This window comes from Oncorhynchus gorbuscha, linkage group LG07, assembly GCF_021184085.1.
Source record: "Oncorhynchus gorbuscha isolate QuinsamMale2020 ecotype Even-year linkage group LG07, OgorEven_v1.0, whole genome shotgun sequence".
Taxonomy (NCBI): Eukaryota; Metazoa; Chordata; class Actinopteri; order Salmoniformes; family Salmonidae; genus Oncorhynchus; species Oncorhynchus gorbuscha.
In genome coordinates this window covers 21422133-21444709 of record NC_060179.1, presented here as the reverse complement: position 1 = coordinate 21444709, position 22577 = coordinate 21422133, and the positions used below count along the sequence as shown (strand labels likewise).

The 22577-nt window shown below is 41.4% G+C and overlaps 1 protein-coding gene across 4 annotated transcripts in view; it reads right to left on the bottom strand.

Moving 5' to 3' along the window:
• The window catches only part of LOC124039619 (lethal(3)malignant brain tumor-like protein 4), a 154017-nt gene that overhangs the window by 88003 nt on the left and 43437 nt on the right, over positions 1 to 22577 (bottom strand). For all 4 annotated transcript variants that reach the window (XR_006839606.1, XM_046355779.1, XM_046355780.1 and 1 more), the window contains exons 11-14: positions 16110 to 16195; positions 15347 to 15457; positions 13477 to 13591; positions 8721 to 8832 (exon numbers count right to left, since the gene is read on the bottom strand). Coding sequence is in view for 3 of the 4 variants with exons in the window: in XM_046355779.1 (XP_046211735.1) it covers positions 8721 to 8832; positions 13477 to 13591; positions 15347 to 15457; positions 16110 to 16195 (424 nt within the window). In the remaining variant the exon portion in view is untranslated. The remainder of the gene's footprint in view (positions 1 to 8720; positions 8833 to 13476; positions 13592 to 15346; positions 15458 to 16109; positions 16196 to 22577) is intronic.

Below are 22577 nucleotides of genomic sequence, written 5' to 3'. Positions count from 1 at the left end.
CACAAATGTGTCGGAGGAAACACCATGCACCTGGCAACCTTGGTTAGCGTGCAATGCGCCCGGCCCGCCACAGGAGTTGCTGGTGCGTGATGAGACAAGGATATTCCTACCGGCCAATCCCTCCCTAACCCGGACGACGCTATGCCAATTGTGAGTCGCTCCACGGACCTCCAGGTCGCGGCCGGTTACGACAGAGTCTGGGCGCAAACCCAGAGTCTCTGGTGGCACAGCCCTTAAGCACTGCACCACCCGGGAGGCCCTTCAAGTAAGTGTTACACATAGGTTTAAAGATTACCTTCTTGTGAATCCAAAACGGTGTCAGATTTCAAAAAGGCTTTACGGCAAAAGCATATCATGCGATTATTTGAGAACATCGCCCTGCAGACAAATCATTACAAACAGTAACCTGCCAAGTATAAGAGTTACACAAGTCAGAAATAGAGATAAAATTAATCACTTACCTTTGATGATCTTCATATGGTTGCACTCAGAAGACATTCATTTACTCAATAAATGTTTTTTCTTCAATAAAGTCTCTTTGTATCCAAAAAACCCTGTTTTGTTTGTGTGTTTTCTTCAGTAATCGACAAGCTCAAATGCAGTCACAACAGGCAGACAAAAAAATCCTAATTGTATCCGTAAAGTTCAAAGAAACATGTCAAACAATGTTTATATCCAATCCTCAGGTTGTTTTTAGCCTAAATAATCAATAATATTTCAACCGGACAATAACGTCGTCAATATAAAAGGTAAACAAGAAAGGCGCGCTCTCGGGATTGCGCATGAAAAAGCTCTGTGACACTTTAGGATCCAGTCATTCAGACTGGTCTTACTCCCTTATTTTTCAGAATACAAGCCTGAAACAATTTCTAAAGACTGTTGACATCTAGTGGAATGCATAGGAACTGCAATTTGAGTCCTAATTCAATGGATACTGTAATGGCATTGAATAGAAAACTACAACAACAAAAAAACTACTTCCTGGATGGATTTTTCTCAGGTTTTCGCCTGCCAAATCAGTTCTGTTATACTCAGACATTATTTTAACAGTTTTGTAAACTTTAGAGTGTTTTCTATCCAAATCTACCAATTATATGCATATCCTAGCTTCTGGGCCTGAGTAGCAGGCAATTTACTTTGGGCATGCCTTTCATCCGGAGGTGAAAATAGTGCACCCTACCCTAGAGAAGTTAAGGAGCCAGAGTAGCGCTTTATTATGGACAGACTTCTCCCCATCTTAGCTACTGTTGTATCAACATGTTTTGACCATGACAGTTTATAATCCAGGGTTACTTCAAGCAGTTTAGTCACCTCAACTTGCTCAATTTCCACATTATGTGTTGAGGTTTAGGGTTTAGTGAATGATTTCTCCCAAATACAATGCTTTTAGTTTTTGAAATATTTAGAACTAACTTATTCATTGCCACCAAATCTGAAACTAACTGCAGCTCTTTGTTAAGTGCTGCAGTGATTTCACTCCCTGGTGTAGCTGGCATGTATAGTGTTGAGTCATCCGCATACATACATAGACAAACTGGCTTTACTCAAGACCAGTGTCATGTCACGAAGGGTCCTAGACAGCTGCCCTGGGGAATTTCCTGATTCTACCTGGAGAGCACAGACTTTCTAGTAGGCTTAGATTGAAGATATGGCAAATATGGGTGGCAATATCTTCAGTAATTTTCCATCCAAGTTGTCAGAACCTGGTGGCTTGTCATTGTTGATAGGCAACAATAGTTGACAACTCTTACATTATTTTGGCTGCAAAGAAATATACAGCAACGAGTAAATGAGAGGTCACTATAAGTGTAACAGCAAGCAAGTCACTGGGGTGGTGAGGGCCAAGTGCTCTCATTTGTTGTACATGTTACCCCCACCAAGATTACTTTCAAGGCTGGGCACCTCTTAAGTCCCCCAAAGCAACATCCAGGCCTGCTCTGACACGACAACTGTCAACCAATAGAGGCCAAACTCTCTTAGCTGGGGGCCAACGGAGCTAAATGGGGGGGCCACATCCGCCTATACAATGCTAAAGGAAACCTTGGAACTTACAGCTGGTTTGGAGTGGGAGATCAGAGAACAAGAAAAGGTTCCTCTGACACATCACAAAAGCCTACTTCTTCATGTTCCATTACAGTCCATAAGCCCAACTCCCATCTCAAGTCCGGCCATGAATTTTACTAAGAAAAAATGTCCACTGGAAACAGTGTTAACAGGCATAGATAAGGAGACAATTGATTGGACATGATTTGGAAAGGCACACACCTACAGTGGGGCAAAAAAGTATTTAGTCAGCCAACAATTGTGCAAGTTATCCCGATTAAAAAGATGAGAAAGGCCTGTAATTTTCATCATAGGTACACTACAACTATGACAGACAAAATGAGAGAGAAAAAAAAATCCAGAAAATCACATTGTAGGATTTTAAAATATTTTTTTTGCAAATTATGGTGGAAAATAAGTATTTGGTCAATAACCAAAGTTTATCTCAATACTTTGTTAAATACCCTTTATTGGCAATGACAGAGGTCAAACGTTTTCTGTAAGTCTTCACAAGGTTGTCACACACGGTTGCTGGTATTTTGGCCCATTCCTCCATGCAGATCTCCTCTAGAGCAGTGATGTTTTGGGGCTGTTGCTGGGCAACACAGACTTTCAACTCCCTCCAAAGATTTTCTATGGGGTTGAGATCTGGAGACTGGCTAGGCCACTCCAGGACCTTGAAATGCTTCTTACGTAGCCACTCCTTCGTTGCCCGGGCGGTGTATTTGGGATCATTGCCATGCTGAAAGACCAAGCCACGTTTCATCTTCAATGCCCTTGCTGATGGAAGGAGGTTTTCACTTTTTTCTAATTTTGTCTGTCATAGTTGAAGTATACTATGATGAAAATGACAGGCCTCTCATCTTTTTAAGTGGGAGAACTTGCACAATTGGTGGCTGACTAAATACTTTTTTGCCCCACTGTATCTATTTAAGGTCCCAGTTAAGAGTGCATGACAGAGCAAAACCAAGCCATAAGGTCAAAGGAATTGTCCGTAGAGCTCCGAGACAAAATTGTGTTGAGGAACAGATCTGTGGACGCGTTCCAAAGTATTTCTGCAGCATTGAAAGTCCCCAAAAACACAGTTGGCTTCATCATTCTTAAATAAAATAAGTTTGGAACCACCAAGACTCTTCTTAAACTGGCCGCCCGGCCCAACTAAACACTCGATCGAGAAGGGCCTTGGTCAGGGAGTTGACCAAGAACCCGATGGTTCTTGGTCAAACGTCCAGAATTACAACCATCTCTGCAGAACTCCACCAATAAGGCCTTTATGGTAGATTGGCCAGGCAGAAGCTACTCTTCAGTAAAAGGCACATGACAGGGCGCTTGGAGTTTGCCCAAAAGGCACTTAACCTCTCTGGGATCGTTCGGGACGCTATTGCATCCCACCTCGCCAACAGCCAGTGAAATTGCAGGGCGCCAAATTCAAAACAACGGAAATGTCATAATTAAAATTCCTCAACCATACAAGTATTTTACATCATTTTAAAGATACACTTCTTCTAACCACAGTGTCCGATATCAATTATGTTAGGTCAGCAACTAGTCACAGAAAGCATTCAGCCATTTTCTAACCAAAGAGAGGTGTCACAAAAAGCAGAAATATAGATCAAATTAATCACTAACCTTTGACGATCTTCATCAGATGACACTCCCAGGACTCAATGTTACACAATACATGTATGTTTTGTTCGATCAAGTTCATATTTATATCCAAAAACCTCAGTTTACATTGGCGCTATGTTCAGAAATGCCTCAAACATCCGGAGAAATTGCAGAGAGCCACATCAAATAACAGAAATACTCATCATAAACTTTGATGAAAGATACATGTTTTACATAGATTTAAAGATAAACTTGTTCTTAATGCAACCGCTGTGTCAGATTTAAAAAGCTTTACGGCAAAAGCACAATATTCAATAATCTGAGAAGTGTTCAGCCACAAAAGCAAGTAATACAGTTACCAGCCAAGTTGTAGAGTCAACAAAAGTCATAAATAGCATTATAAATCTTCACTTACCTTTGCTGATCTTCATTGGAATGCACTCCCAGGACTACCACAAGAAATGTTTGTTTTGTTCGATTACGTCCATATTTATGCCCTAATACCTCCATTTGTTCGCGCATTTAGTTCACTCTTCCAAAAGGCACAATGCGCGAGGGCAAAATCCAGACGAAAAGTCAAAAGAGTTCTATTACAGTTTGTAGAAACATGTCAAACGATGTTTACAATCAATCCTTAGGGTCTTTTTATAATAAATCTTCAATCATATTCCAACCGGACAATAGCATATTCATTACAGAGAAAAAAGAAGGAATGGCACGCCCGTGTCGCTGCGCAGTAAACAACTGATTAGCCTCAGCCTAGTCCACTTGATCAAACTCTTATTCGATACCCTTCCACAATAGAAGCCTCAAACAACTTTCTAAAGACTTGACATCTACTGGAAGCCTTGGGAAGTGCAATCTGGCAACATAGACACAGCATATTGGATAGGCAATCACTTAAATGAAACTACAAACCTCAGATTTCCCACTTCCTGGTTGTATTTGGTTTTCGCCTGCCATATGAGTACTTTTATACTCACAGACATCATTCAAACAGTTTTAGAAACTTCAGAGTGTTTTCTATCCAATAGTACTAATAATATGCATATATTAGCATCTGCGACAGAGTAGCAGGCAGTTTACTCTGGGCACCATATTCATCCAAGCTACTCAATACTGCCTCCCTGTCACCAAGAAGTTAAACGTCTCTCAGATCATGAGAAACAAGATTCGCTGGTCTGATGAAATCTAGATTGAACTCTTTGGCCTGAATGCCAAGCGTCACGTCTGGAGGAAACCTGGCACCATCCCTACAGTGAAGTATGGTGGTGGCAGCATCATGCTGTGGGGATGTTTTTTAGCAGCAGGGGTTGGGAGATTAGCCAGCATCATATCCAAGAAGACTTGAGGCTGTATTCGCTGCCAAAGGTGCTTCAACAAAGTACTGAGTAAAGGGTCTGAATACTTTCTTTATAAAATTACAAACATGTCTAAAAACCTGTTTTTGCTTTGTCATTATGGGGTTTTGTGTGTAGATTGATGAGAAAAAATGTAATACTTTTTAGAATAAGGCTGTAGCGTAACAAAATGTGCAAAATGTCAAGGGGTCTGAATATTTTCCGAATGCACCGTAGGCCTGCATCCGTTGCCATAAATTGAGCCGACACACATACAGACAGACACAGACACACTTCTACCTTGGAACCAACTAATCCGTAGCACAGGCCAAGGAAAAACACATACATCTGTGCATTTTGATAAGGGGATGAAACTGCGCTCTCAGCAGACCGGAGACTTTAAGTCTGGAGGAGACAATTTATGTTGACGCCAGCTGTGGAAATCGACCATGCTTGCGTTCATTAAAACAAAATGCTGCATGATGGAACTACAGGCGACTGAAGCGGGAGGGTTGTAGTAGCTCAAAAATACATTGCAGCAGTAGTCCGAGTGTTGAGAAGCTAAAATTACGCTGTTCAGAGAGGGGTTGGTTGCCTCACTCTGTGCCCTTTCCTCCACTGCAGATGGTTTAGAGAGATAAGATCAATTTGTACTGCAGGAAAGAGCCGTGCTGGGCTCTTCTAACACCCAGGCAGGGCGCTAAAGTGGGCACTTTCCATTCAAATGTTATCTCAATGGAAATGAACATGCCCTGTCTTTGTGCGGCGTCATATTCTGTAAATGAGTTGACCCTTTGAGGTCAAAAGTTAAACCCATAATCATTGAAAGGTGAATTGTATAACACCCCGAAGGTCCCTCAACACATACAAATATACATTTATTTTTCTTTAAAGTAAAGTAAGTCACCGTTTTATAAATATTCATGAAATTATTATAATGAGATTGCATAACGCTCGACTCGAGCAATAGATGAGCTCCCACACTCCCAAACCTTCAGGCTAATGCCAAAATTCAAACTTGGATAATATTACCTCTTCACCAATAACGCCTCTGGAATTAAAAATAATACATTCATCAAAATCATTGAGGGTGCCGGAGCATAATGTCGTGTGGGGGTATGAAATAGCTCTCAGCTTCCTGATTAGTTATTTTAATATGGATGTCGAATGATGTTTTTATTACCGTGCACTGCACAGATGACTGAATACAGCTGTGTGTGTTTGTGTTCCTGTGTGTTTGCGTGTGTGTTTTTGTGTGAGTCGTAATAATGTGAGCCTCAGTGTCTCTGCTCCCAACAGCCTCTGAGCAGTCACAACCGTTTACTCAGATGACGGGGACCATTAAAGAATGAAAACATGCCACAATAACATAAAAGAAGTGATGATATGTGACTCGTTTCAGGAAACTACGAGTATGTCGCGCATCACTACTTCATAGAAGTGCCATTTGAACTTTTTTTTATAAAAGATTTTTTTGGGGGCAGAAATGCCTTCTGGAACATGTAAACTTTCATGTGCCTTAATAGCTCACTCTGAGCACACACTGGCACGTCAGATTGAATTTACGAACACACCCGTAGTATAAACCAGCCTTTAGTCTTGAAATCTTTGGTTGTTTTGTACATGGCCTCACTTGTGAATCCTTGAAGAGATGGGTGGGGCTAAGGCTTAAGAGGGTGTGAATTATGCTGGATGGGTGTAGACAAAGAAGAGCTCTCCAGTAGGTGTACCAAAACATTCAAGGTCCATTTTCTAAAAAAGTGACGTTACAAGTTTATCAACATTTTCTAGCTCGGAGTCTCTACTTTTATCCAATGTAAAATACACAATTTGAAATTTTGCTACATAAGACCGAATCGAGCTCGTCGGTCACATATTCCTACCCACATATGTTATTCTCCACATAAAACTGAAGTTCTGAGTTTATGATAATTGATGCAGATGAAATTCAAATTAGTTGCTAATGAAGTTGGGTTAGAGCCACGTTTCGATTTGTTTTTATTTTGCTGCAGTAACAGGGCTTAAAGCATGGTACTGTGGTTGTGGAGGACTCCTGTGGTAGTGTCACTGAATGTCTTTCTGTTTCTTGATCAGAAGGATCCACCAGTGGGCTGTGGAGAGGGGTGTGCTGGGGGGGGGGGAATATGCACACTCCACCCTCATTCCATTCAGAGTTGATTATATCCTTGGAAAAGGTGAGGCACAAAAATAGCAGAGGGCGAGTTGAATCCTCAGACAGACGCTCAGGGAGACAGAGAGGGAGAGAGGGAGGAGCAGAGGGGTGAATGTAAGGACTACTACTATCATTGTCATATAGTATTGATAACTACATTATAAAAACAGAGAGAGATCTACAGTTTGTTTATTGAAAAAGTCAACTTTGACACCCGGCATTGTCAAAATGTACTGCAACTAAAATTTATATTAGTCGGCAAGATTCCTAATTTTCTCACCTAAAGTGCCATATATTCAAAGACACATCCTCTTCCATAATCAAAAACTAAGAATTTCCACCAAGCAATTTGTAAAACAAATGGGTTAGAGAGGGCCATAACCGCAGTGGTATGACAGCCGGTGATAGACTGTGCGCTGCTGCTCTGGCAGTTAGTCAGGCAGAGTCTTGGCAGGGAGAAGAGCATGGAGCAGGCCTGCAAGCTGCAGGGTTAACTTCTCTAGGTTACTCGTATGTGAGCTCCGTGAGTGAACATGGTCCAGGAGTGCCTCTCCTCCATCATCCCTTTTTCTCCTCTCCTTTGTGGAGGCACCTCTGGCTCCCCTAGGAAAAACCTTCGAACCCGGCTGGCTGCAGCCCTATCTCCCCCACGATGAAGTCCAGGTCAGCTAGATGCTAATGCTAGCAAGGATTTGTGCTCCAACGAGCTATGGATGGATGTTAATGCTAGCAACATACTCTCACTATTGTTGCATGGAGCCAACCAACAGGCCATGCAATGCTGCAGTTACAGCAGCATATATATTACCCACAGACAATGGCATCCACATCTCACCTTGCCAAAGCCAGCTGTTGGTGGATAATACCTTAATTTGTGTTATTAGTCCTTGTCACGCCCTGACCATAGAGAGCCCTTGGTTCTACACACACTAGGGGGTGTTCTAGCTCAATATTTCTATGTTGGTGTTTTGTATGGTTCCCAATTAGAGGAAGCTGGTATTTGTTGCCTCTAATTGGAGATTATATTTAGGTAGCCATTTTTCCCACCTGTGTTTGTGGGATATTGTTTTGTGTTTGTGCACCACTACTTTCATATTTCGTTGTTGGTTTATTGTTTTTGTTTAAAGTTTCACCGTAATAAAGATGTGGAACTTCAATCATGCTGAGCCTTGGTCCACTCATTACGACGATCGTGACAGTCCTTCCTGATCTGGGTGTCAATGGGCACACAAGAAGCAAATTGAGCAAATAAAATATGCCTCTCAACAATGGTGACATGATATCAGAAAAGCCAAGCTGGGGATAGGTCTGGCCCAGAAACAATTCTTAGTCGCTACCCTCTAAGCACTTGTAGGGATTGGAAAGGATGTGTTTGATTTGATGGGTATAAGCAACATGGTGAACATGCTACCAAGCCTATCAGAGAGCAAGGTGGAACTACTATCATATTGCTGATACCTTTCTAATCCCTTCAGATCTATAGGGTATAGGGGCTTGGCGATTTTTCTGGACCGGCAGATATTGTCAGACAATGTAGTCATCAACAGGTGTCTTACCTGTGGTGTCCTGTGTATTTGGCTCCTTTGATGTGGCCCACACCCCTGCAGCCCGGAGTGGGGCACACTCCCTGGGTCACGGAGCTCTTAAGGTCAGAAGGTCCTGCGTGTGCTGGATGGGGATGACAACCAACACACCAATCACAAGGCTTGCTTGAGGCTGGCAAGAAAGAGTTTGAAGATAACTCTTGCTATTCATTGATTGATTTAGTCAACAGGCAAGTAGGTAAAATTGGGTCAGCATATGTATTCAGTGGTATATTAACTACATTCAGTGCCTTTGGAAAGTATTCAGACCACTTAACTTTTTCAAAATTCTGTTACGTTACAGCCTTATTCTAAAATGAATTAAATAGTATTTTTTCTCCTCATCAATCTACACACAATACCCCATACTGACAAAGCAAAAACACTTTTTTAGAAGTGTTAGCAAATTAATATATTTTTGTTGTTGTTGATATATCACGTTTACACAAGTATCCACGCCTTTTACTAAGTACTTTGTTGTAGCACCTTTGTCAGCGATTACAGTATTGAGTCTTATTGGGTATGATGCTACAAGCTTGGCACACCTGTATTTAGGGAGTTTCTCCCATTCTTCTCTGCAGATCCTCTCAAGCTCTGTCAGGTTGGATGGGGAGTCAAATCAAATGTATTTGTCACATACACATGGTTAGCAGATGTTAATGCGAGTGTAGCGAAATGCTTGTGCTTCTAGTTCCGACAATGCAGTAATATCCAACGAGTAATCTAACCTAGAGGGGGTGTTGCTGCACAGCTATTTTCAGGTCTAGGTCTCTCCAGAGATTTTCGATCGGGTTCAAGTCCGGGCTCTTGCTGAGCCACTCAAGGACATTCAGAGACCTGTCCCGAAGCCACTCCTGCATTGTCTTGGCTGTGTGCTTCGGGTCATTGTCCTGTTGGAAGGTGAACCTTCGCCCCAGTCTGAGGTCCTGAGCAGTCTGGAACAGGTTTTCATCAGAGATCTCACTGTACTTTGCTCCGTTCATCTTTGCCTCGATCCTGGCTAATCTCCCAGCCCCTGCTTCTGAAAAACATCCCCACAGCATGATGCTGCCACCACCATACTTCACCGTAGGGATGGTACAAGGTTTCCTCCAGATGTGACACTTGGCATTCAGGCCAAAGAGTTATTGGTTTCATCAGACCAGAGAATCTTGTTTCTCATGGTCTGACAGTCTTAAGTAGCCTTTTGGCAAACTCCAAGCTGGCTGTCATGTGCCTTTTACTGAAGAGTGGCTTCCTTCTGGCCAATCTACCATAAAGGCCTAATTGGTGGAGTGCTGCAGAGATGGTTGTCCTTCTGGAAGTTTGACCAAGAACCAAGGCCCTTTTCCTCCGAGTCCTCAGTTTCGCTGGGCGGCCAGCTCTTGGAAGAGTCTTGGTGGTTCCAAACTTCTTCCATTTAAGAATGATGAAGGCCAATGTGTTCTTGGGGACCTTTAATGCTGCAGAAATGTTTTGTTACTCGTCCCCAGTTCTGTGCCTCGAAACAATTCTGTCTCTGAGCTCTACGGACAATTCCTTCGACCTCATGGCTTGGTTTTTGCTCTGACATGTACTGTCAACTGTGGGACCTTATATAGACAGGTATGTGCCTTTTCAAATCATGTCCAATCAATTGAATTTACCACAGGTGGATTCCAATCAAGTTGTAGAAACATTTAAAGGATGATCAATGGAAACAGGATGCACCCGTTTTCGCTTTGTCATTATGGGTTAGTGTGTGTAGATTGCTGATTATTTAATCTATTTTAGAATAAGGTTGTAATGTTACAAAATGTGGAACAAGTCAAAGGGTCTGAATACTTTCCGAAGGCACTGTGCAGGCCATAAACCTAACTTGAATTCCCTAAATTGTCATTCATTGTAACTTAATTTCAGATGGATACTCATCATGCAAGGGTTTTCACTGTTGGATAACTTAAACCCATGTTTTAGCCTATATAGCATCATCACCTATAACATGGGTTTTAGTTATCCAACTGTGCAAACCCTTGCATGATGAGTATCCATCTGAAATTAAGTTACAATGAATGAGACCTTACAGAGGATTAGCTGGGGTAGACCAATAAGTATTTTGAGTGTCAGGGTAGACGAATAGCCCTTATGGTTCCGCTTATGTGTTAGATTAAGACATCTATAGCAACATCAAACATTTCTCTTGCCATAATATATCAAGCACCAAGCTTCTGAACCAAATAAGACATAGAAGTCAAGTCAGGTTTATGGCCTGTATTGCCGGTGCCAAGACAAAAACACACACACACACACACACACACACACACACACACACACACACACACACACACACACACACACACACACACACACACACACACACACACACACACACACACACACACACACACACACACACACACACACACACACACACACACACACACACACACACACACACACACACACGTCGTCCCAAATGTGTTTACCAAAAGGGGAAATTGAAAAGATTTATTCCACTAGTCTCTGAAAGAGACAAGTCCTCCACTTGGAATAAGATTAGAGTTGTGTTTTTTTATTTCTAATATGATTTCTGTTGCAGCCATTTATATTGTATCCCTAAATCACTATGGAACTGTCAATGGTAATACATCAAGAAAAACAATCACAGCCATCATCGAAAATGAAGAAAAATTAAAGGCATTCTTCAAAGGTCAAGTGATTAGTCTGTGCAGACAAAAATACTTTTGTCGATTTCTCGCACTGTGCCAACTTGTCAATCACAATGACTACTTTGCAATAAATGTAAGTATCTGTCCAGTGTTCAAGGTTTTAAAATGAAATACAATATGAATTAAATAGATGTCCTTCCAAAAAATTATCATTTCGGATGTTATAAAAAGTATATTTCCCTGTGCCCTGAGTGGTTTGGGTGTATACTGGTACATTTCTTTTTTACTGATTTGACTGCTCAGCCAATGAGACATGTATACACTTGGATATTCACATTAGCTCTCACATGGGGGCACTGGGGCAGACTGCCCGAGCCTGTCTGCACCAAGTCAAATAGTATGGATGGATTCAGAATATGGAAATGCACAATGGAACTACTAGGGCACGTCACTATAACAGCAATAAATGCAGGCTGATTATTTCACAAGTGTGAGTCATTTCTGTTCTTTACTTCACTGTCACTATATTGCTGATATTTTTGTTGTTAGCTACGTAAACTAGCTAACGTAAACTCACCCCAACCACAACATTCAAACGAGGCTACAAAGAAAACTAATGGGACTGTAGTGACTGTGTTGACTTCAAAATCTGGGGTGTGAACTATTCAAGCATTGATTGACATGGTAACGGCTCTATAGTATTGGACAAAAATGTTTAAAAAACGGACCCTCAATTACATCTAGACGTGTCATGTTGTAAAGTACAGCACGCATATAAAGCAACTATTTATATCTTACAATCTCTCTCCACCAGGTGTAGCACTTCTCTCTACCTTTAAAAACAAGAAATGGACAGAGACGGGGTAAGGGGGGAATACCTAGGCATTTTTTGCGTCATCATTGCATGCGATCATCATTCTCAAAGCCGCTGTTTACTTCTTAGATCACTTTAGCACCGCCATAAAAACCCGATTCAAATTCGACACAAACCTTCAAATAGGTATCTAATGACACATTTTATATAAACTATTTATAGTGTTTTATTTACATTTTAGAGGCGATAGGGTGATAAATTGGACAGATTGAGTGAAAAAAAGCAATTTTCCCAAACACTCCTCTCACTATCACGCATTAGTTTTGCTTCCCCATGTTAGTCATGAAGCTAGCTAGCTACTGCTGCTATCTATATCAGTCAACAACAGCAAAGTTCTCTTGACATAACATTTTTAGCTACAAACCACAGGATTTAAAATAAAACGGAATGTCAAGATGGTTGTTGTGTGAAATATCTGCTTTGACTTGCTTTCTTAGCTAATTATTGCTACCATTAGCATGCTAACCTTAGATAACTGCCAGCAGGCCAACTTTTACAAACCACATAACTTGAAATAAAAGTGACTGGCGAGATAGTTGTTGCATAGGCTTTGTCCTTTTTTGCCAAGACCAGCTGTGGATTTCTTGGCTTGCTTGCTAGCTAACTACCTTGCCTGTGTGCAGTGAGCACATGTCTCACCTAGTCTCGAGAAAGATCCTTCTCCCCACCCGAGAATTAAAAAAAAAAAAAAAAAGTTATTGGATTAGTGACACACGGGCCTGTCTCCGCCAAAGATAATGGTGTCATTATCCAAGCAAATTTCAAGTGTTTTTCTTTTTAATGTTTTGAGATAAACGTTTGAGGTGTGTTTTTATCTCCAATTTATGCTTTGGCCAGAAATATGATTATAAGACGAGTCAACTACATTATTTGGATAAGTGATAACAGAATATGAACATTTAAAAGTTAGATTTTCACTGGACAGTTACTTTAAAGTTGTTTTTAGGGCAGGAATACTGTGCTATTGGCTGTGGAGTTGTGGTTAGGATTTAGAGCGCAGTACAAAGCCCTGTGCCATAGAAAATACTTTGCACCCATACATCAGATAGCTGTGCTCTAATGTCAGTGAGATTCACCTCTGAAAGGGACAAAATCAATAGTGGGGATTTAATGGATGGAGAGGTCCTTGAGAAGCATGGACGAGTGCATTGATTTGTGTGTACATGTGAGCATTGAGTTGGAATGGTTTATTGAAGAGCACACACACACACAGGGGTGGTGAACTCACAGAGGGGGGGTTCCAGGGGATGACCTGTCCGGGCACACCAGCCGACAGGGTGAAGGTCCGGCAGGTCAGAGTCCACCCAGAAGTCAAACTTCTCATGCCAGCCGTCAAAATGGATCTGAGTAATACAGAGAGAGCAAAAGGGAGATATAGCAACATTAGTACTAAATATAATATCTGACATTCATAAAGGGCTTTTCACTATACATAATCATCTCAAAGTACTGTACAGAAAATATTTTTTTTTAACCAAATAGTAAAACGTATTATAATGGACAATTAAACAGGCCAACATACACAAAGAACACAGCTGACGCTACAGGAGACAGGGACACCAAAGAGCTCAGCTACCAACAGAAAGCCTTCCTAAAGACAGAGCGCTGAAATCATGTTTAAAATGCTCTTTCAATCGTATAAAGAGACAGTAACAAAAAATAAATGTTTTGAGACACCAGGATTAACGATAATAGACTTAGTTCTAAATCCACAGTTGTTTCTGCTCCTAGTTGAGCACTGTTTGAAACTTTATTATTTTTTATTTATTTCACCTTTATTTAACCAGGAAGGCCATTTGAGAACAAGTTCTCATTTACAACTGCGACCTGGTCAAGATAAAGCAAAGCAGTGCGACAAAAACAACAACACAGAGTTACACATGGGATAAACAAACATACAGTCAATAACAGAAAAATCTGTATACAGTGTGTGCAAATAAAAAGGATGTAAGGCAATAAATAGGCCAATAGTGGACTATTAGCAATGGGGTGATAGATGTGCAGATGAGGATGTGCAAGTAGAAATACAAAAACAAATATGGGGATGAGGTAAGTAGTTGGTTGGATGGGCTATTTACAGATGGGCTATGTACAGCTGCAGTGATCGGTAAGCTGCTCTGACAGCTGACGCTAAAAGTTAGAGAGGGAGATATGGGTCTCCAGCTTCAGTTGCAGGAGAGGAAGGAAACCGCTCATGGATTTCATAATGAGGCCAATGATGACTTGTAACACAACAAAATGTGGAAAAAGTCAAGGGGTGTGAATACTTTCTGAAGGCACTGTATAACCTGCTTTGACCCATGCTAAAGCCATGGTTGGTTAATGGCGCCTGCCTGATCACGTAATCATGAATTAATCAGTGGATTCCTCCTCTACTGATCGAGCAGTGTGATGTCATAGGGCAAAAATGGTGAGATACAAGGCACTCTGCTCTGTCAATTATGACCTGCATGCACACATGCATATACACATCATGCATGCGCAAACATATAGGTATGCAGTACACACACACACTACAACCTATCAAGTCTCAGTACAAGGCTTGTTAAGCTTGTTAGTGGTTTAACAAGAGCAGCACCACCAAGTGGTTTCTGCAGACTGCCAGCCTGCTCATTTCACAGTACCAAACCCCAAAACCTCCATCTGCCATGTCACTCCAGCAGGCCTCCTCACCCTGACTACCACCCCCTCACTTCTTCCCACATGCACAACCTCCTCGCATCCCCTGCCCCACTCTTTCCTTTTTTCACTCTAAAAAGCTCTTCCTCTCATTTAATCTATTACTCATTTCCTCACTTCTCTCGCTCTCTCACTCCATTGTTCTCTCTCTAATCCCAATCCTTCATCGGCTTGGAGTGTTGGGTCAGTCACCGAAAGGTTGCTGGATTGAATCCCGTGCTGACAAGGTAAAAATCTGTCATGCTGCACCTGAGCAAGGCAGTTAACCCACTGTTCCCCGGGCGCCGACGACGTGGAAGTCAATTAAGGCAGCCCCCCACACTTCTCCGATTCGGTTGGGTTAAATGCGGAAGACACATTTCAATTGAATGCATTCAGTTGTACAACTGACTAGGTATCTCCCTTTCCTTTCCACTCACCTTGACCCTGTAGTCCTCAGTGTCTGAGACGGTGGCCACGCGGACCAGCATGGGGTTCCTCCTGTCCACCGCCTCCAGCTTCATGTTCACCTGGAAACTGTGAGGCGCTCTCTGTGACGAGAGAGAGGAGGAAGAGAGGGGGCGGAGAGAAAGGGCGTTAAAGATGGCAGTCAAGCCTGTCGAGACTCCCAAAAAGGCCCATGCACTTCCCAGCCAAAAGAGAGGGAGAGAGAAAGAAGACAGGAGAGGACATGTGAAAGAGAGAGAGAGAAAGAGGAAGGGAGGAGGCAGAAGACAGGACACTGTACACATCTCTGAGAGAGAAGAGCAGAACATGCAGAGTGGAGGAGAGCAGAGGAGAGGACAGGCCCTGTCAGCCAGAGGTGAGGATTTGAGGGTGTGAAATTGTGCTGTGCAGATGTCACAGGGGGAGAGGAGGCTGACAGTGGAGTTCTTTATGAGAAAGAACAATTTTGAAACAGAAGTTTCTGAATGAGAAAGACAGGTCTGGGAAAGAGACAAACTAATGTCAAACTGAGAAAAACATGACTTGTGTCATTATTGTGAAAAGGAACTGAACCACAACAGTTATTAAACTGCCTTCAATTACAATTGTTCGTAGTTATTTTTAGACAATAAAAGGAATCATTATGAAACTAAATCAGCCGTTAGATTGCAGCAGAGGCTGGGAATAACAATGGTGCTGTGCAACACACAGTTGGCTGATACAAGGCTAGCCTGCTGTTCCATGCCTATTGCTTACCATACAGAAAGCCTGGCTTGGAACCGCCGTGGAACCGTTGTCTTGCAAGTACTCCTCCCACAGGAAATGTTCTGGATTGGGGTGTCCTTGAACACAATCCAAAACACAAATCGAATTAATCACACACTTACAAGCTCGCGCACGCACATGCACACACAAACACATGCAACAACTTCAAACTGTGACTGTTAACGGCTGTGACAATTTCATCAAAAGAAAAATGTGCTTGAAAACTTGAATGCGACACACACACACAGATGGGTGCAACATATGCAGGGGAACCAAATGTACACATATCGCCTGGTTGCGGAGATAATTATGGTTAGCTATTGGAGATTGAGTTGTGGAGGCTCCAATTAGTAAGTGATTGGCTCTACAGGACACTGCCTCAGTAGTTTTTGTTGAACTAATATAGAAGAGAGGATAATGACTGTACAGTAATAACGCACTCCAGTCCCAAGCCAGAGAGGAGTAAAGAGGAAGTTAGAGGCCTTGGGCATTTGAGCCAATCGCAAATGGTTCAATAATAAACTTGAATGGCTACTTGGGAACTGTTCATATATTGTGTCTTTATGATGAAACTCAACTTTGAAACTTGATTTCATTCCAGTAAAACATCCAAGAGAAAACGCATTTGTGCATCTCAATAGGCTAAAGTGGCTCCTTCTCACAATTTGGCAGATGCTTCAGCCACAAGAAATGTATAAAACATTAAATGCATGTTAGACAAAATATGTTCTGTGCATAGAGGCAGCTGGAAGTAGTGGTAGTAAATATGTTGGTAAAGTGCCTATAGATGCATATATTTCAAAGTAATGAGAACTTTCACCTTCCCAGATTCACAGGGAAACAAAGCTAGGTGAAAGCTATGATCCCTTATTGTTAAAACCACTTCAAATCAGTGTAGATGAAGGGGAGGAGACAGGTTAAAGAAGGATTTTTAAGCATCGAGACGATTGAGACATGTATTGTGTATGTGTGCCATTGTCGGTGAATGGGCAAGACAAAATATGAAAATGCCTTTGAAAGGGCCATGGTAGTAGGTGTCAAAGCGCATCTGTCTGTGTCAAGAATACAATGCTGCTGGGTTTTTCACACTCAACAGTTTCCTGTGTATATCAAGAATGGTCCACCACCCAAAGGACATCCAGCCATCTTGACACAACTGTGGGAGTCAACATGGGTCAGCATCCCTGTGGAACACTTTGACACCTTGTAGAGTCCATGCCTCGACGAATTGCGTCTGTTCTGAGGGCAAAAGGGCGTACAACTCAATATTTGGAAGGTGTTCCTAATGTTTGGTATACTCAGTGTATAACATAATATAAGTACACCAGAGCAGCAGTTGTTCACCTGATCTCAAATTACTTGAGGAAAAGGATATGACATCATACTGCACATGGCAGAAATGATGAGTCCATATTAATTTAAAGCAAGGGATGTAGTTTCAACACATCCACTTCATATTGATGTAATCTGTTTATGTACACTATATATTTTACAAGAAAAAAAAAACATTCGGTCCAAACAGACAGATACCATCATGTTGGTGTTCACTAAAGCCAGCACCACTGTAACGGCTTTAGCAGAGCTCTATCTGGTCTGATAGGAGTCTGGCGAGAGAGAGACAGCGAGCGTGTAAACCTATGTCTGAAAAATTGCGTAAGTGGAGAGGTGGGGGCTACACACTCGGTTGATACTTAAATCAAATATATATTTTGAAAAGGAATGTGGACATTATGAAGACTATTTGTAGTTGTCGTGACCGCTCTTTCCTGTGGATTTCTGAACATAACGCGACAAACAAATGTCGGTATTTTGGGGGGTAAAAATAATCTTATGGAACAAACGGAACATGTGCTGTGTAACTGGGAGTCTCATGAGTGAAAACATACGAAGAACAACAAAGGTTAACGGTTCATTTGATTACTTTTCTGATTTTCGTGACCAAGCTTCCTGATGCTGATAAATTTACACATGCTTGGATTACGTTCGCCGTAAAGCATAATTTCAAAATCTGAGACGACAGGGTGATTAACAAAATGCTAAGCTGCATTTCAAAATATTGCACTTGTGATTTCATGAATATGAATATTTTTTAGTAATATTATTTGACTGTTGCGCTATGCTATTCAGCGGTTGCAGACTAAAAGTATCCCGCTACAGGGATTGGTAGCGTCAAGAAGTTAAAAAGGTATTTTGTAAGGTGTTCCAAGACGATGGCGCAGAGTACATAAAAGCCCTTTTACCAATTTCAATTCGGACATTTGGAACAGTTAGCAGGATAAAGTCCAGCGAACGAAGAGAGTACCCAACACATTTCTGAACAATAAAAATACACAAATTAAAAAGGTAGTAAACCCAAAATGGCTTTGTAAATAAAAGTATACCAGTGACTGAGCCTACGAGTGACTAGAGAAGATCAGCCAACTCTGGTATACAAAGTGCAGTGGTGCGTAAGGGTTTTGCAGTTTAAAATGTTTTAAAAGTCTCTGATTGGAGAACAGGAGAACGAGCGAGGGAACAGGAGAGAGCCTAGAGGTTTCTAAATTCTCAAAAGCTTCTCACCTGGATTCCTCACCATTGGGCGAGTTTCACTTTACAGCTCCCTGTATGTAATTCCTACCCCATTACCATGACCTGAGCCGTACTTAATCTTGAGTCAGACAACACAATTACGACTGGGTGGAGGGGCTCAGGAGTGGCCCACTACAGCAATAATATATACAGTGGGGCAAAAAAGTATTTAGTCAGCCACCAATTGTGCAAGTTCTCCCACTTAAAAAGACGAGAGTGTGGGTACACTTCAACTATGACAGACAAAATGAGAAGAAAAAAAATCCAGAAAATCACATTGTAAGATTTTTAATGAATTTATTTGCAAATTATGGTGGAAAATAAGTATTTGGTCACCTACAAACAAGCAAGATTTCTGGCTCTCACAGACCTGTAACTTCTTCTTTAAGATGCTCCTCTGACCTCCACTCGTTATCTGTTTAATGGCACCAGTTTGAACTTGTTATCAGTATAAAAGACACCTGTTCACAACCTCAAACAGTCACACTCCAAACTGCAATATGGCCAAGACCAAAGAGCTGTCAAAGGACACCAGAGACAAAATTGTAGACCTGCACCAGGCTGGGAAGACTGAATCTGCAATAGGTAAGCAGCTTGGTTTGAAGAAATCAACTGTGGGAGCAATTATTAGGAAATGGAAGACATACAAGACCACTGATAATCTCCCTCGATCTGGGGCTCCATGCAAGATCTCACCCCATGGGGTCAAAATGATCACATGAACGGTGAGCAAAAATTCCAGAACCACATGGGGGGACCTAGTAAATGAACTGCAGAGAGCTGGGACCAAAGTAACAAAGCCTACAATCAGTAACGCACTACGCCGCCAGGGACTCAAATCCTGCAGTGCCAGACGTGTCCCCCTGCTTAAGCCAGTACATGTCCAGGTCCGTCTGAAGTTTGCTAGGGAGCATTTGGATGACCCAGAAGAAGATTGGGAGAATGTCATATGATGAAACCAAAATATAACTTTTTGGTAAAAACTCAACTCGTCGTTTTTGGAGGACAAAGAATGCTGAGTTGCATCCAAAGAACACCATACCTACTGTGAAGCATGGGGGTGGAAACATCATGCTTTGGGGCTGTTTTTCTGCAAAGGGACCAGGACGACTGATCCGTAAAGGAAAGAATGAATGGGGCCATGTATCGTGAGACTTTGAGTGAAAACCTCCTTCCATCAGCAAGGGCATTGAAGATGAAACGTGGCTGGGTCTTTCAGCATGACAATGATCCCAAACACACCGCCCGGGCAACGAAGGAGTGGATTCATAAGAAGCATTTCAAGGTCCTGGAGTGGCCTAGCCAGTCTCCAGATCTCAACCCCATAGAAAATCTGTGGAGGGAGTTGAAAGTCCGTGTTGCCCAGCAACAGCCCCAAAACATCACTGCTCTAGAGGAGATCTGCATGGAGGAATGGGCCAAAATACCAGCAACAGTGTGTGAAAACCATGTGAAGACTTACAGAAAACGTTTGACCTCTGTCATTGCCAACAAAGGGTATATAACAAAATATTGAGATAAACTTTTGTTATTGACCAAATACTTTTTTTTCTCTCATTTTGTCTGTCATAGTTGAAGTGTACCTATGATGAAAATTACAGGCCTCTCTCATCTTTTTAAGTGGGAGAACTTGCACAATTGGTTGCTGACTAAATACTTTTTTGCCCCACTGTATGTAATGTTTATGTCGGAAACACAAGGTGAAATTATAGACACCTCCTGTTGCCTAGTCCCATTGAACGTTACACTGACGAACCCACCAACTTTACTTTATCATCGTAGCTACTGACTGCAGATCAGAAACTTTTAAATGATTGACAGAATCAGGACTGATGGGGTGCTGATATGAGATTCTTGGTTTTATGTAAGTGAAGAGAGAAATCTTAGAGTTGGGCTGTCAAAGGATCAACCGTTCCATATGATGAGATTAAAGCAGAGCTATGGGGCATGATGTAGCCTACAGTAACATCTACTGCGGAGGAGGAGGTGGAGGTGAATGCTGACAAGTGTGGTAAACATTACATTTGCTGATGTCTGGATTAAAACACAAGCTATACTTTGAATGGAAATGCTATTGACAACTAAGTCATTGTGATAACATTTTACATGATCTGATGTGTACCATCTTATTACCATTTTCTTCTGCGATGTCCTGGTACAGTTGATGTCGGAAGTTTGTATACACTTAGGTTGGAGTCATTAAAACTTGTTTTTCAACCACTCCACAAATTTCTTGTTAACAAACTATAGTTTAAGTCGGTTAGGACATCTACTTTGTGCATGACACAAGTAAGTTTTCCAACAACTGTTTACAGACAGATTATTTCACTTAATCACAATTCCAGTGAGTCAGATGTTTATATACACTAAGTTGACTGTGCCTTTAAACAACTTGGAAAATTTCAGAAAATTATGTCATGGCTTTAGAAGCTTCTGTTAGGCTGATTGACATCATTTGAGTCAATTGGAGGTGTACTTGTGGATGTTTTTCAAGTCCTACCTTCAAACTCAGTGTCTCTTTGCTTGACATCATAGGAAACTCAAAAGAAATCAGCTAAGACCTCAGAAAAAAGATTGTGGACCTTCACAAGTCTGGTTCATCCTTGGGAGCAATTTCCAAATGTATGCAAGTATAAACACCATGGGAACACACAGCCGTCATACTGCTCATGAAGGAGACACATTCTGTCTCCTAGAGATGAAAGTACTTTGGTGCAAAAAGTGCAAATCAATCCCAGAACAACAGCAAAGGACCTTGTGAAGATGCTGGAGGAAACGGGTACAAAAGTATCTATAAAGGGAAATGATGTGGCTATATTGAAGCAACATCTCAAGACATCCGTCAGAGAGTTAAAGCTTAGTCGCAAATGGGTCTTCCAAATGGACAATGACCCCAAGCATACTTCCAAAGTTGTGGTTAAAGGACAACAAAGTCAAGATATTGGAGTGGCCATTACAACGCCCTGACCTCAATCCTATAGAAGATGTGTGGGCAGACCTGAAAAAGCGTGTGCAAGCAAGGACGCCTACAAACCTGACTCAGTTACACCAGCTCTGTCAGGAGGAATGGGCCAAATTCAACCAACTTATTATGGGAAGCTTGCTGAAAGCTACCCGAAATGATTAACCCAAGTTAAACAATTTAAAAGCAATGCTACCAAATACTAATTGAGAGTATGTAAATTTCTGACCCACTGGGAATGTGATGAAAGAAATAAAAGCTGAAATAAATCATTCTCTCTTCTATTATTCTGACATTTCACCTTCTTAAAATAAAGTGGTGATCCTAACTGCCCCAAGACAGGGAATTTTTACGAGGATGAAATGTAAGGAATTGTGAAAAACTGAGTTAAAATGTATTTGACTAAGGTGTATGTAAACTTCCAACTTCAACTGTATATAAACAAAAACAATTATCAAGTAAATAGTTAATGTTTAGATTTTTGTTATGCATTGAAGGGCATGCATTACTAAAGAACAGCTGTGATGAAGTCTCATTCAGGATGATCCACCTGTCATATTGTACATAGAAATGAATGTTCTACTGATGTCCTATCTCCATACAATATGAGTTGTGATTCTTTCAAGGTTTTTGATGTCCTATCTCCATACAATATGAGTTATGATTCTTTCAAGGTTTTTGATGTCCTATCTCCATACAATATGAGTTATGATTCTTTCAAGATTTTTGATGTCCTATCTCCATACAATATGAGTTATGATTCTTTCAAGGTTTTTGATGTCCTATCTCCATACAATATGAGTTATGATTCTTTCAACGTTTTTGATGTCCTATCTCCATACAATATGAGTTCATTCAAGGTCTTTAAAAAGAGTGTGGTGGAAGGGGGCAACTTACCAGCAAATTAGAGGGGAAATTAAATGAATAAC